This window comes from Pteropus medius, unplaced genomic scaffold (assembly GCF_902729225.1).
Source record: "Pteropus medius unplaced genomic scaffold, Ma_sr-lr_union100, whole genome shotgun sequence".
NCBI lineage: Eukaryota > Metazoa > Chordata > Mammalia > Chiroptera > Pteropodidae > Pteropus > Pteropus medius.
This window is the reverse complement of record NW_024344378.1, coordinates 30,739,684-30,756,451: the sequence shown is the minus strand read 5'-3', so window position 1 is coordinate 30,756,451 and position 16,768 is coordinate 30,739,684. Positions and strand designations below refer to the sequence as shown.

Sequence of the window (16,768 nt, the reverse complement as noted above, 5' to 3'; positions counted from 1 at the left end):
ACCCAACACGGGAGAGAGAACGTCCTAATGCAGATGAGCCAGTGCAGCGGCAGACTGGATAAGGAGAGGGTCGTGAAACAGATGAACGCAAAACGCTACTATTCATTTAGGTGCTTTTAATTCTCCTTTTTCAGAGTGTGCACCCCTCTTTTCTGTCCCTTTTATCTACCTTATTCTCTGTAAAAAATCAGAGTGAAAACATTTATGAAGTATCTGTTGAATATTACATAGTGTTTATTTAATTCTACAGTGTTTCAATTTTAGAAATTTAGGTTCAACTATGTTAAATAACTTGCTTAGGGTAAATATTCAAGCAACAGAGCTGTCTTTCAGACTTGGCTCTAAAGTCCATGGCTCTTGCCACGATGCCACAGTTTGTCGAGGTGAATGGAGTTTGTACTAGAAGAACCAGGGGTAGGGGGAGGTTGAAAGGGGAGGTGGAAAATTATTCCAATTCCTTCTGTCAGCTTCTATCATGCCTATGTCTAAGTTTCTTAAGATATTTCAAAATTCTTTAAATAGTGTTTTTAAAGTACAGCCATAATAGAAAAACTAATTTCTCCTCCAAGTTACACAATAAAATTATTGCAGATGAACTTAAAATGTTTTATTTTTTCATGATTTATACTCTTTTTTTTTTTTTACTGTAAAAATGGTCTTTTAAATGCTGGCAAGCTTCTGTGACTTAAATGAGCATAATAGTATATTCACAATTTGCTAAGATACTTGAAAATCATTTCAAGGTTTTGTTAAAATACTAAGTAGAAATTATTAGCACTAATAATTAAGACTTTAATTATTAGTGACCAAAGTTACTATGATTTCTAAGAGGAATAAAAAGTCACTGATGAAACTATGTCAATAATGATTTACTTAGGATTTAAAATTTCAAGTAAATTCACAATAAGAAATTCTCTAATCAATGTACATTTAAAATAATTTATTCTATTCAACCAAAAATTCTGAATAGTAAAACAGCATTATACTATACACATATTCAAGGTTCTTGTGTTTTTCTTTTTCTCAATACGATCCTTTTACATCAATTTTTTAAAAACGTAAATTAATTTTACTCTGTATGAGTTTTATTAAATGGCATACGTACTAGACATTATGTACACACTTCTTGGTTTTCTTTATTTATAAATGTATCCACATGCTTGGACACTAGGTGAGATTATCCCTCTCTTCTCCAATCCCTCGTATACCTACCCAAGCACTGGAGAAATAATGTTCAGAATATTTTCCTCATTTTTTAGATCTTTTTTCAACATTTAGGTACACTCGGGTTTTGGCCTCCATTAGAAATAATCCAATCAAAAGTTTTAAATAAAAAATACGATTTTTCTCAATAAAAATTTGCTTTTATGTTTATATTTCTTAATAAATCTTCTGAAATCTATCTTTTCTTTATCCTTTTTGACTAGGCTTCAAAATCTATGGCCATAGTAGCTATTCAATTAGAAAATTTTAGAGACTAAAACACTGCAAGTATTTTTACATTATCATTAACCTTCCTGTCAATAATCTCTGTGCTCTGAATGCTTTGTTGTAAAAAAGAAATTGTATTTTATGGAATTCTATACACCATAGGACCAAGGTTCCTGTTTATAGCTATTCTATCATGCCCAAATTCAAAAGAATCTTAGCCACTCGCCTTTTTTATAAATTACTAGGATGTCATTGGTTCATAAAATCATATAGGTTTCAAGTGTACAATTCAATAATATGTCATATGTATATTATATTGTGTGTTACCACTCAAAGTTGAATTTCCTTCCGTTACCATATGACACACTGCTGGCCTTCTAATCAACATTTTCTTACAGGTCCCAAGGAGGTGATCTTAACTGTAATACCATCATTCGATTTCAAAAGTAAATGTTTAAAGAACTACAAAAGCAGTATGGAGAATATGTTAATGATGAATTTTCAACTACAAGCCCAAATTATAAGTCTAATAGGAATAAGCTATACTTTTGAAGAGCCTAAGTGGATGGATACTTCTTACTGATAAAAAATGGTAGAGTTCTCTAAATGGTTATAGAATGACTTAAGATGAAGAACACCTTTTGAAAAGAAAGATTGTATCAGAAGGCAGCTTATCTGTATTGTGTCTATCAGTTTATGAACTTTGTCTTAAAATTTGAACTCTCTTGAGTAGTTTACCACGTAGACTAACAGATTTTTCTAAACATTAATAAAAATTGAGAATCAGTTTATAGGAGAAGTGGTTCGGCTTTTCATGTCCAGATGCCATAAATGTATATGTTTTGATAACTTATCTGGAAAAGGAATCTAGTGCCTACTTAACTAATGCTCTGAAATGTTAATGCCATGGCTGTAAGTAAATCAAGCTTGCCAACATTTAATTTTTTAAAATAATTCTGCTGAGCAATTTAAATCAATCAACATAATTATTCCACAAATTTTAAACTACCAGTGACTCAACTAAATAAACTTCAAGTCCTAAAACTAAATACTAGAATGTCATTAAAAATATTTGGAAAAACCTAAAATTCATATGATCTGAATCTATGCCAAGTCAACCACTAGATAAGCATTACTGTTGAACCTATCAGTAGAAAGATACCAATTCTCTCATCACTACTTGCTATTCCAGTTTAATCAGCCCTGTTAACAAAGGGCATGCGCAACAGTTTCTAATTCAAAGTATTCATAAAACATGAACACAAAGTATTAATATTCTAGTTCAAGTTCTTAAGTTGCATGGATCAAGGAGAATATGCACATGAAGAGCAGAAAAGAAACCATTTTTTGATAGAAAAAAATGAACAGAAAAAAAAAAAAGACGAGGAGTAGGAAAAAAACACAATGTTACCAATCAAGTGAAAAACTCGAAAAGGAAATAAAAACAAACTCTGGCCACCTTGACTTACAATAAAACCCTAAGAGCAACAGAAGCACAAACCAACTACAAACAAATGATTAACATTCAAAATTGAGCATGTGCACTAAAAAGTGGAACAGTATTGTCTTACCTTCTAAAACATTCAGGGAGAAAAAAAAGAAAGTGCAAAACTTTCAAAGTATTTTTCTTAGGTGGTGGTGTATAAATGATTCTCAAGAAACTTTTACACGTATGTATTTTCTAAACATTATTTTTATGATCAGAAAACAAGAAAAAAACTTAAAAGATATGTTAAATTAGTTCAAGTAACTAATAGGAAAAAAGTCAATACAGAAAAATACTCCTGCTGCTTTTATAATTATTTACTATTGTTCATGGCCTAAGCCATTCTGACTGAAAAACACTAAGCACAAGAAGGAGATTCTGAGAATGAGTAACTAAGAGTACATCATTATTTTTTAATTTTTTTTTTTTTTTAGGGGCGGTAACGCTTGGTTAACCTCATAGATTGGGAGGACTTTGTCAGCTTACAATCCCTTATTTTTTTTTATTTTTTATTTTTTATGCCTACAGCACCTGGTTTTCCTAGGTGGTCTCCCATCCAAGTACTACCCAGGCCTGACCCTGCTTAGCTTCTGAGATCATCCAGGATCGGGCTTGTTCAGGGTGGCACAGCTGTAGACAATTACATCTTTTATTTAGCTTTTCTGTCTCTTCCATGCACACTTCCCACACCCCTCTCTCCCACCAACATCTGGTATTCCTAAGTGGTCTTCCATCCATGTACTAACCAGGCCTGACCCTGCTAAGCTTCCAAGATCAGACATTGGGCTTGTTCAGGGTGGCATGGCTGTAGACTTCAGTCTCTATTTTAAATCTAAGATTCTTAAAGTATATTTTGATCTAATTAAAAGAGCCCAAACATCTAGAGCTCATTTTCATTTTTATTAGTACTAAAACTAATTATAGACAAAAGAATTTACTAATTCTCGATGTCTAAGGTCTCTTCCAACTCAAATCCGAGTTTCAGAAGATGTTTAGCATTTCAGAAACTCTGTTTTGAATATCTAGTCTTTAAAATTCATGTATTACATTTTGCGCTGCACACAGTTTAGGCTATTTCACATTGGTAAGAATCTCATTTCCTAATTTTTTAGCAGCTTGTATGCTTCATGTTATGCTCAAGCCTCATGAATACCTTTTATTGGCTGTATGTCAGTGGCAAGTTCACTTAAATTGCTCAGTTTCTGCCTCAAAGTATTAAATGACAATGAAAAGCAATGAATATGATCAACTTCCACAACATAGGGTAAGTGTAATTTGAGGGAAAACAAGAATTGCTAAATTCAAATTATAAAAGCCAAAGCTTTGGTGAAGGGATAAGAAGCTTGAATCTGTTGGGACAGGGGCAAGATTTTGGTCATTCTTGTGAGAATTGTGGCCATCACCAACATCTGTATCCATATGGTAAATATAGACATGGTAAATATAGAACAGGTTAGTAGTGTTCTTTCCTAAGGCAATCAAATGAATTGGATATCAGAAGTCTTGAATTTCCAGGCTGTACCTTAAGATAAAAACCATAGGATAGGTATCACTTGTCTAAAATATTACTTTTGAAAATAACTGACATTTAAAGATATGCTCAATTACCATCTATTCTTAATTTTCCCAAGGCCTTGATACACTAGGCCCCTATTCAAGGCTGTGCATACACTCCACAAACACACAAACACATTTCTCACAGAAATCCTAAGAATTCTGATCAAGAGGGAAATGACAACAGGACTTCAATCATCACAGGTAAATATCCTTTACTTTTTCACAGTCCAAACTCATACCTCCAAGCAGAACTATTGCATTGGAATGCTCAGTCTGTGTGATCTAATCACTGTTCCCTACATCCTTACCTGCAATTTTGCTTTGATGTTAATGTTTCTTGTGCCAGTTCATTCGAAGTACACATTTGAATGAACTTTGCTGGAGAATGACAGTGGTGAAAGGAGAAGTATCTCAGGATCTGGGATCTTTCCAGGGACCACAGCCTCTGGCCCATTCCCTTTCCTACACTTCTCTACCTATCGGTTTCAAACTGCACTCTGGGTTCCTCAATGTACCTCTCAGGTTCTGCAAGTATGAAGGTCCTAACTACTTGCAGAATCCTTTCATGCTTTTATAGTTTTAGTTGTGATGATAACACAAACTGTCACAGAACAGTGTTTACTGAGGGCATTGCTTGCTATTTTCTGTACTAGGCTTTCACAGACATTTCCTTATATAACTTTTGCCAAAGTCCTTACCATTTTAAAGGTAGAAGAACTGAGGCCCAGGAATATTAAATTATTTACCCAAGGGCACTCAGCTAGGAAGTGGCAGAGAATCTGAATACAGGCAATGTGATTCTAGATCCTATACTTCAAATTACTCTCCTCTTTAATTTTGACACAAGTCAGTTTCTGTCTTCCCCACAAAGCCTGCCCATGCCAGCCCAGAGTGATTTCTCTCTCCCTCAAAATTCCTCTGTTTCTCCAAGTATCTAGTTTGCCAAGAATTCCTTATAATCTTTCTATCTTTATCCTGTCTCTCCAGCTGGATTATAAATATCTTAATCGTAGGGATATGCCCTCTCTCGGTGATGCTCTCTAGTGTGTTTAGCAGGATCTCAAAAGAATTTGGCATGAGTCTAAGAAATTATTGGTGAATGACAATACAGATTTGTAGTTGGATCTTCATCTATCAACTGTCAGAAACAAAGGATGAGATGATGTAGTTCAAGGCATTACTGGGGACTGTCAAGGAGAGAGATAGTTTATCAATCCAAATGCGTGAATTTAAGAAAGTTTGTTAAGCCTTCTAAAGTTCATTTGCCTCACCTGTGCAATGCTGTTATTATTGATACCTATGTGAAGGTTAGGGTTACTACACATAGCCAAATATAAGTATATAAAGGTTGTTTATAAAGAACTGATGGTTGCCAGGTGGGAGATGGATTGTGATTGCTGGGTAAAAAAAATAGGAAGGGATTAAGAAATACAAATTGGCAGTTACAAAATAGTCATGGGGATGTAAAATACAGCATAGGGAATATAGTCAATGATATTGTAATAACTATGTATGGTGTCAGATGGGTACTAGACTTATTGCGGTGATCACTTTCTAAATTATACAAATGTCTAACCACTATGCTGTACACCTGAAACTAATATAATATTAAATGTCAACTGTAATTGAAAAATTTTAATTAAAAAAATTTAAAAGAAAAGAATTACTAATACTTAGGTACTCAAAGTAACCTTGGATTCAACTAGAGCAGTGTGTTTCAATAAAAAAAAAAAAAAAAAAACTGTAGAAGAACTTAACACAGGGAAGAGTGAGAAGGAATGAAGAGTAAGGGAATGCAGGGCCACTGGTTGGGGTTCCTGGAGGCTGCTCCCCCACTACACTCTGTAACCAGAAAAATCTGTTCCTATAAATTTCATACACAGAAGTACTCCATGAGATTTTTCTTTGGAAACAAAAAGAATTCAGTTATAAAGTTTGAACAATACTCTTTGATCCCACTTAGAAAACTACAGACAATGCTTTCAAGTCAATAAAGTTTCTCTATTAAATGGAGGAATTATGAGGGCATAAAGTATAAATTATTAGTAAGGCAGACTTAACACTGAAAGAACACTTAACCACAAAAGATATTGTTCAGCTTCCTGACCCTATGTCACTTCTTTTTTTTTTTCCCTGCCTCTGAGAAGTCCTTACTGATTTTTCTATGAATTATATCACATTCACTATAAAAATTTAGTTCTTTAAGACTCCTGTAGAAATTAGCTGGCTCACTTTCTTCAACACTCCGGGCCTCAGACCACTACATGTCTCAATTCCAAGGAACTTTCCCATTTTTTTCTCAATAACTATGATACATGGATGTCTTTTAGTCTTCTAATTATCAGATGCTAAGAAATATGCATCTAGGACTGCCTGGATTCTCACTATGAATTAAATCAATGAGCATCTACCAGCTATAAGGACTTTTACCATTGTTGATCCAACGGATTTAACCCATTGGTGAAAAACATTCCAGTCATTCAGACATTCCAAACTCAATTGTTCTCTTAAAAATGCCCATCCACATTTGTTTTCATCTAGTTCAAACTATATTTAAGACTATGAAAATGAACAAAAATCGAACGAAATCTCTTTCTGCCTTTCTACCAATAACTTAGCCATCAAATTCAATAAATCTAAAAATTATTCTTGTTAACAACATGGCCCAGCAGCCCATGATTTTTTAATTTTTTACTTCTCCCTCAATCTGTTCTTCTTTTGATTTTACTTCTCGCTAAGCCTCAAAAGAATATGTTAATAATCTACACAAAGCTGGTACTCTTCCACAAATGCTGTTTCACTTCTTAAAAGAAAAATGTGTCTTTTCTTAAATATCTCTGCTCAATGGCAGCAAAATAACAAGGAAAAAACTATAATGACACCAAGAGTAATACTAATTATACTGTTTGTAATTTTCTTTTTAAATATTTCAATACATTCAATGCAATTCAGTGTGTGAGAAAGTGTATTACATGAAGGTTAATACAAATGAATTGAAGGTGTAGGTCAGTGGTTCTCAAACTTAAGATGCATCAGAATCACCTGGAGAGTTTTTTCCCCCCCAGATTGCTGTGACATACCTCTAAAATTTCTGAATCAATAGATAATAGGATGTCAGAGATTTTGCATTTCTAACAAGTGCCTGGGTGATGCTGATGCTGCTGTTCCAGGAACCACACTTTAATAAATATTGTAGTAAACATTTGAAGTTCCTAAATACACATTTTAGGTGTGAGTAGTAGGCATATATGGACCTTATTCAGGATTCTGCACACCTGGGGGAAGGAGAGGAGGGATGCTCATAGCAGGTGCTTCAAGTACTGCTACATAAATTTGCATCAGAAGGTTTGTAAATGAACTAGCACCAAGACTTCACAATCTTAGCCTCCATTCTCTCATCTGGATAATCAAGGGCAACACCTTTCTCACCTACTAGACTGGGATATATTGAGGATTACTGGATAATGCATGGATAACTGGTTGTAAATTATAAAGCATTATTATCGTGATTACTTAGAAATTTATCCAGTCAACAAAGGACATCCCATGAGAAGGAGATTCTCAGATTTACCAATTAATTGCTAAGATTATATTTCCTCCAGTCTAAGGAAATTCAAGATGAAAACAAAGGCAAATACACTTTTCATGACTCAATTTTATTTTACTTTATTTGTTGTGCAATAAAACATAATATTTTAAAATTTCCTTCCTTTTTCTTCAATGTTTTGAATTGCTGTTTAAATTTTTATAATTCTTAAAGAAATTCATTAATTGATTTTATGAAAGAATGATTTAGCAATTTCTCAAATGTTGAACCATAAAATTTCATTGTATGAAACACTCATGTGTTTCAATGCGCTGCAAAAACTATGATCCTACTTGCTGTTGGTTCTGATTGCTTACGCGTCTCTAAGACTTCAAGCTTATGACGCTCTCTTCCTCATGTTGCAGGATTCATCCTTTTGTAACAGACATACTTAATGTGGGTTCATGTGTTACAATTAAAAATATATATATTTTTAATATAAAATGCCATGTAACTTTGTGAAAATAGTGTCTTTTGGCAAATTTTGACTGCGGACAAAATTTAAAAGCTTGCAAAGGCATCAGCATAGCAAAGTAGTGTCAAACTCATGGCCCGCCCTCTATCTAGCTAAGTGATATTGGACCAGTCTAGGTCTCAGTTACTTCAGCAGTAAAATGGGGTAACTATCACCTATTCAAAAGCTCTGAGCCTAGTACATTATTCATAGTCTTCAAATGTTATTTGTTCTTATAATTCATTATTACTTTTGAGTATCAATTAGGAATCCATCACGATTTATAAACAGGAAGGTTTCCTTTAAAAAAAATAATTACAGAATATACAATTTTGACCTATGTAACTGCTCTATTTTTTATTCTTTCTATTGGCTAAGTAAATACTCAAATTATCTCTTTGCAAATTATTAAAGATTCAATATAACAAAAATGGACACAAGCTTACAATGTGTGGGAGCTTTTTATAATGCAAATCTTTGTGGAAAAATTACTAATTCTGCAGAATTAAAAAAAACTGCTAAAATATTAGCTTATTAAATTATCCCTGATCCTTAAAAAAATAATACTCCATAAGTTAAAGCCTGACTGTTCTCTAGATGTTAGAACACCCAAGGTACTCAATAATTGAGTAACTAAAGGAAGGAGGAAGTAATTTATGTAACTGTAAGAAGGAGTTAAGTGTTATTGCCTTCCCTCAACTGTGAGAGGGTTTTATTTGTTTCTATTTTGTCCAAAAAGCACGGCTAACCTATACCTGTCTGCCAGACCTATTCGATATTGGACTCAAAAATTTTTTTGGAAGTAGTTAAATATAAATGATAAATAAATTCTGACTGTAAGAGTTCCCATAAAAACTAGAAAAAAAAACTTCAACCTATAAAATAAATTAGTTTAATAACTGTTTTCTCTTTGAAATTTAATTCACAACAATAAAGAAAAGAGATTAAAAAAAGTTTATCCATTTGTTCAAGTTAATCTGTTATGTGACAATGCTGGTACCTAGTGAATTGAATCCTTTATTAAAAAAATGTATCTCTCAGGGATTACATAATTGGATTTATGTTACTAATTTCACAGTATTCTTTAGTAGACAAACGTGATAAAAAATTGTCCTAAGAAGAATACTGTCTAATTATCTCACTGAACAAGCGTACCTACTTCCCTGAGATGCTGCCAGAACACACGGTTTGCTTAATTGTCCAGGATGATGACAATTCTTGGGAAGTTCTGGACTTTTTCTTCTGTATGAAGAAAAAAACTCAGAGTCATGTTTTTAGTCCTTATCAGCCTAAATTTACTTTGTCTTTTCTCTTTTTATTTCAGGATTCTTGGTAGAAAGCATGCAATAGACTGGGAGAACCCATTCACCCTTTTAATTCACCTCTGGAAGGCAGGACAGAGACTGCCTCATTAGCATAGTTATCTCCTCTGTTTTTGTGCTGTGGCACAGGGAGCAAGACAGTATGTTGTTGCTCCTGCTCATTAAAACTCTAGGTAATAACTGCATATACAACAGTTGTTTGTACTGGCAGACAATGTTGCCTCATTTTCACATGTGGAAATAGCTTTATCAGAAATATAACGCTTAACAGAACTCTATAATAATATTTCCTAAAAAGCATCTAATTGCTTACTTCTTGATTTAGTCATCTTCAGGACTTTTCAAGGTTTACAGTCACTATAAGAACTTCATCTATTATTTCTTTTCATTAACAAAAAAATTGGCATTAATTTATTTAAGTTTTTTAAAAATTATTATTTTATATTAGTTTCAGGTATATAGTGCAATGACTAGATATTTATATAAGTTATGAAGTGGCATTCATTTCTTTTATTCCTTTACCAGTAAAAAGCACTGTATGTTGACTTTGGTACAGGTATTACATTTACAGCATATAGAGGTATTTGAGCAAGAAATTTTAGTCAGGTACAGGTATTACATTTACAGCATATAGAGGTATTTGAGCAAGAAATTTTAGTCAAAACTCCTTTTTTTCTCATTTATCTTTTTAGGTTTTGACAGTTGGTAAATTTTTGAGCCAAGTTGAATAATGCAATGTTTGAAACAGAGCTTCAAGGAAATGTATAAGCCATCCCATTGCACAGACTCAAATTTATTTTAAAAACAAAAATAAACAGAAAATAATCAAACCCTTTTGACTTTGTTCTTAAAATGTTTATGGTTCATTAAAATTCTGTAATTAGTCAACTTCCCTCTATGCAAATATCTTAGGAAAGCCTATCTATGGAAACTTGAAAGTATTCAAACTAAGTCAGAAAAATATTTTTACCAAATGTTATTAAAGTCAGATTTCTTGTAGGATATGTAAGCTTTTTTTGTGTTAGTACTGAAGTATTTTAATACTTTGGGATTTTAAAATACTTACTATAAATAATCTAAGCAGAAATAATTACTCAGATATTTTGCCCAAGTCAATTCACATCCACCATAGACAAACTTTTGCAGATAATTTCTATGGTGATCATCTTAACCTGGTATGGAGATAGTTTCCTACAGAGAGAGAGATCTTTTATTCTTTTTTAAAATTAAAGTCTATTTGAATGGAACTGTTAGAATAATATACTAGCTAAGGTTTGGAGCATTGTGAGCTGAAAATTCAAAGTAAGAGGAAATGGCTTCAGTTTAGTATCTTCAGGCAAAAATACCAACTTATGCATAAGTGAAGTTAGAGCAAAGAATCATGTGATTCAACCCTCAAAAAAAATTCCTATGTAGTTGTGAAAATTGGTTGTGGGAAACCAAGTTAACATGAGACAATAGCATAAATGTCTCTGCAAATTCACACACGGGGTATGTGTCACTGAATCTTTCTCTCATTGTAAATCAAATGTCTTTTCCTTTCTATTTTGAGGTTTCCAGTAACTTTGACTTTTCCATTTTTATGATTTTAAAGAACCTTGGGCACAGACGCAAGGTAAGAGTCCCAGGGTGAGTGTAAATTGATATGGATTTAGCTGTGAGGGTAGTGAAAGTGAAATCACAGCCAAGAGTGACACTTTCAGAAAACATGAAAGTGATATGCTTCCAGGTATGGGAATTGAGTAAGCAAAGGGTATTCAATGGATATAATAGAAATTCTTATACCTTATGGGGTTTGCAAATGGATGGTAATACTCTCTGTTGTCTAGAGAATCCTAAATTAGACAAAATGTTAAATTCAAACAACATTGGAGACATTAATTGTTTAGTGTTGTGAAAATCTAATGTAACAACTGATTTTTTTCCCTCCCTATGGCAGCTGGAGTGTTTGTGATTGGATAGACACAATCAAAGTGGCTATTTTCATAACACAGTTAAAAGAAAACCATGAATAACCTCAAGACATTTGTTAGGTTTTTATTTCCATTATCATGTTAATTTTACATATTTTTATACCCTCATTCCTTAGGGAAAAATCTACGGTGTTTTATAAAATACGATTAGACTATGAATAAAGATCTGCATCATACCATGGATGTTTTCTTTACATATCACTATAAATACTAAGCATCCATTAAAAAGAAAAGAAATCTTGCCATTTGTGAAAACACAGATGGACCTTAAGGGCAGTATGTTACATGAAATGTCTGGTAGAGATATTATATGGTCTCACTTAAATGTGGAATCTAAAAAAAAGAAAGTACTCAAGCTTATAGATATAGAGAACAGATTGGTAATTAGCAGAGGTGGGGGTGACTGGGTGAAATAATTGAAGCGGATCAAAAGGTACAAACTTCTAGTTATAAAATAAATAAGTCCTGGGGATATATTGCACAGCATGACAACTATAGTTAATAGTACTCTATTGCATATTTGAAAATTGCTAAAAGAGTGGATCTTAAAAGTTCTCATCCCATGAAAAAAAATTTTGTAACTCTGTATGGTGATGGATGTTAACTGGCCATGAATATAATGTTATATGTCACCTACATTGCAATAAAATTTTCTTTTATATTCTAAGGTAAAGAAAACCCACAAGTATTAGGATCACATTCGTTAGTAGAGGAAGTCACTGGAATTTATTCATGGCCTGATATAATTTCAAAAAAGTGCCCTCTTGAACAAAAAAAATGAATAATTTTCATTGAAGAGCTCTTGAAAGTCACCTAGGATTTAGTTATGATTATGAGATAAAAAATGCATTGAAATGCTAGACAGCTTTCAGTCTGACCTCGGGAGAACGAAAGAAGAAGGGAATCATTAACATTTTCAATCATGAAAGAAAGTGGGTGACCCTGGGTGAAAGGGAATCACAATCCCAGGTAAATGAGAGAAAAACAAACATGAATAAATAAGCTGTTGAGAGGAAGGGCAGTCTTCTCAAATTCAGACTATTATACTCAAGTGGATAAATCCATTTTGAAAGTTAATCCAAATGGTCATCACTGGAAAAAATGATAGTTAAGAAGAAATGGAAAAGAGTTGACACAAAATATGAATCCTGAGAAATAACTGGACTTAAAAGGCCAAATAAGGGCATTTTAAAATATCATATGTGGAGAGTATGAGAGAATTTACTATGGTCATTAGGTAAAAGTAGCACTCACAATGGAATCTAATCAGAATTATAAAGTGATCAGCCTGAGGGTATAATTTAATCATAAATTTCAAATGGTATTTAAGGACTACTGTCATAAGTACAATCTTCCTGGATAGTACAGAAGACAGAACAATAAAGATCCTGAACAATGCATAATCATTTTTCACACCTTATAGTTCTTACACAACATTCAAAAGGAACAGTTGTTAATAGATCATATTCCTTACTCATGCACAAAATCTCATCACCTATAAATATATGAATATATTGCATATCATCAACCCTAGGCTCTTTTCAAAATACAACTTCCATATCTTAAGTAGGAACAAGATCACATGAAATATCTGACTCTGTGTTAAAGAATACACTCCATCAATCATTTCCATCAATGATGGATGTTCTGACTCCCCAAATAGTTAGAATTATAAATTGCATTCAACACCCAGCTTCTTTTTGCTGAGTCAGATACCTTACGTCTATTGGAATTGACCAAACATGAGTACAATAGTGGTTAGTGCAGATTAACACCATTTTGAAGAAACTTAATAAGACAGTTGATTTTTATGAAGCAAAACAATAATCTTATAAAAATTTTTTGCTGTAAAAATTATTTAAACACACTATTTAGTCTATTTAAAATGTTTCTTTAACAATAATTCAGTATTTCAAAAAATTAAGCACTGTGTTTACCTTTATAATTAACCAACTGTTGACCTTTGGAAATTTTGTAGTTTCAGTTATATTAAACAAGCTGTATACGAGGCTGAAATATGTTTAAAATTTAAATATTTTAAAACTTAAAGAAATTACTATTCATAATCCTAAGAAAGCCTGTTCAATCAAAATATTCTATTCTGGTTCTTTTTTGCCCCAAAGGGAATATATTTTTCATGAAAACGAAGCATGATAGTAACATCTGTTCACTTAATGAAGTCATGACTACTTTCTAGTTAAGGCACTTTTCATGTGAGTTAAAGTTCTGGCAGAATCTGTTATGGTTCATTGGGATTCATTATTCTTTGAGTCATGTAATTAAATGATCACATGAAATAAAAACATGCTAGTTCCTATCAAACAAAGGAGTTCTATGCTTTCAGAGATTAAGAATCAAGTGCGAACAAGGACTCATAAGGGCCCCAACTGCAACTGATGTCACAATGATTTCAATGAATTAAAAGGTGATTCACTAACAAGACATATAAAACTATTTCTGGGAATCTAGCTAGCCATGTATTCTTAAGTTCTGTACAATCCAAGTTTCAACATCATATTGTCAATTATTTCCGTACTTCTGAGAGAAAATACTAATACACAAATTAGTTATCTGGATATTACTAATTGATATTAACAATGTCATTTGCCACTGGTATTTTTTTTTTAAATGACACGATCTCATCATAGTAACTTGTGACAGCAATCATCCACAGGATAACATATCAGAAGAGCTTTTCAGACATGAGATACATCTCTGCCTAAAGATGCAATGGACCTTGCATTGTTGTCTTTTGCATTCATTCAGCTGTGTTTGTTATACACTCATCACATCCTGGAGTTAGGACAGATAATTTAAAACAAAAAAAAATTTCCCCTCTAAGTATTGCAGCTGCTTATACCAAGCAATAAAAGTTGCTAGAGAAGTCATATATACACATACATGTAAAGTTAGGGAAACAAGCTGCTTTATTGCCCTGATTTAAAATAAGCTCAATCAGTAGAAAAGAAAAATGTTATAATATACAGCTTGATGAGCAGCTGAAGACAAGAATATACTCAGACACAGTTTTAGAATTCAGGATATATCTCACTTGATGTTTGAATGAGATGAAAAACATTTCTCCTCTTAATTTTTCTAAACCACTGAATGAAATTTAAGCAGGGGATATAACCCAAAATACCAGATATGTAAAAATTTCTTAAATATGATCCTGAGGTTTTAAAAGCAGAAAAAGAAAGGTCTTGTTCCTGTTTAATTCTAATTTATAAAATAATATTATTTTATAAATCCTAATTTATAAGATTTTTAGGTTAAAAGGATACTTTTCATAAGTCAGCAATAAAATTTAAGTTATGCAAAACTGACGATTAACCATCATCCTTTAGTAGGAAAATACATATGTCAACTATATTGCAAAGCTAAAATTAAAATATAAATAAAATTACAAAGATTAAATCAAGAATCATGTTAATGAACATCTCACAGATCTAGGGCAAAAAAACAGACATTGAAGGTATCCGAAAAAATAAAACAGTCTTACTCTTGACGGTCGCTGTCCGAGTACAATTGTAGAGAATAGCCAACTCCCCGAACACTTTCCCCGGACCCATGGTGCACAGCTTCACACCTTCTTTTGTGACTTCAACCTTGCCATCTAAAAAGAAGGGAAGACACATTATTTTAATTCTCTCTCATGCTTCATTTTGTTTGTTGCATTTTTAATATGAAATGAGGAATTCTAGGCTCATTTTTTAAAATACAAAGCAGTTACCAATGAAAACAATGTCATCATAAACATGAAATGCAAGATATACAGTAAAACATACAAATTAAGAAAACTATAACCTTTTTAAAATTAATTACTGATAAGATTTGAGATGAAAGACAATACCAGAAGACAAAGAAAAAGTATAAACATATAAAATTATTCCAAATGTGATATTAGAAAACTATGGTGATTCCAATTTTCATGTCATTTTGAATCTGAAAGAAAAACTGAATAAGTGGGTACATTTTTGATAGCACACTTCATACTTGAGAGCTCTCGTTTGAGTAAGGCAGCTATTACGAAAAGGGAAATTACTTTGACTCTTGGGTATTATTTAATTATAGATTATAGTATCTTTTATTTTTAAACATCTTATCTGACTTAAGCAAGACTGTTTTATCTGCTTCCCAGCCCTGCAACATTGACTATAAGAAAAAACAAACTAAGGATTGAGGGAAAAGAAATAGACACAAGGAGTGTTTATGTTCCACAAAAGACCTGGAAAATGAAATGTTAAAGAGGGAGAAAGCTAAGGAAACATTGTACACTGAATGCACATTGTCACCTGCAAGTAAGGAAAATGCTATTCATGGAATAAAAACAAACAAACAAAAAAAAAACATTCATGGGAGATATGAAAAAAAAATACATTCATAGGAGAAATGGAAAAAAAAATACACTAGAAGTTCTATCACCTAACACAACGAGAAATAAAACGGCACCACAATTTATTCTAAACTTAATCCTCTCCTATTATTCCTCCAAGTTACTTATCCAGTCTACAGAAGAAAAGCCTCATGCTTATTATGAGCTAGTAGTGATTAAAAGGAACTAAATGCTAGCAAGTAATTCCAAACTTCAAGCCTTCATGCATCAACTTCACAATTGTTCCTTTATCTGTGTGCTTCCTGTAATATTTAACTTTTTAGAGTTTTGGCTTTAAATTCATTCCCTCCTTTTTAAAAAAGCAATCTAGCTTTATCTAAGCAATAATATTTGTAAAAACAGGGTTGGTGTGCTAATTTATTATTTCAAATACTTATTGAGATAAAAATTTTAAATATTAAATTTTTTTAAAGTTTAATTCATGTACCAGTGATGCAAGATCAACCCTACAGAAGATATTGTTCAACCCTGAAAGCCATTTCATCTAAATGGCACCAATAGAAAGAGAATTCTGCAGTAATTAGAATAAAATTCCATACAAAACCTCACTACTCTTGAACTGT

General features: G+C 32.6%; 1 protein-coding gene and 1 pseudogene across 2 annotated transcripts in view; both read right to left on the bottom strand.

Annotated features, from left to right (window-relative positions):
* Positions 1–16,768, bottom strand: part of PRKG1 (protein kinase cGMP-dependent 1) — a 1,114,039-nt gene that overhangs the window by 685,406 nt on the left and 411,865 nt on the right. For both annotated transcript variants that reach the window (XM_039871820.1, XM_039871819.1), the window contains exon 3: positions 15,312–15,425. In XM_039871820.1, coding sequence (XP_039727754.1) covers positions 15,312–15,425 — 114 coding nt within the window. The remainder of the gene's footprint in view (positions 1–15,311; positions 15,426–16,768) is intronic.
* On the bottom strand, positions 3,437–3,555 carry LOC120610033 (uncharacterized; annotated as a pseudogene).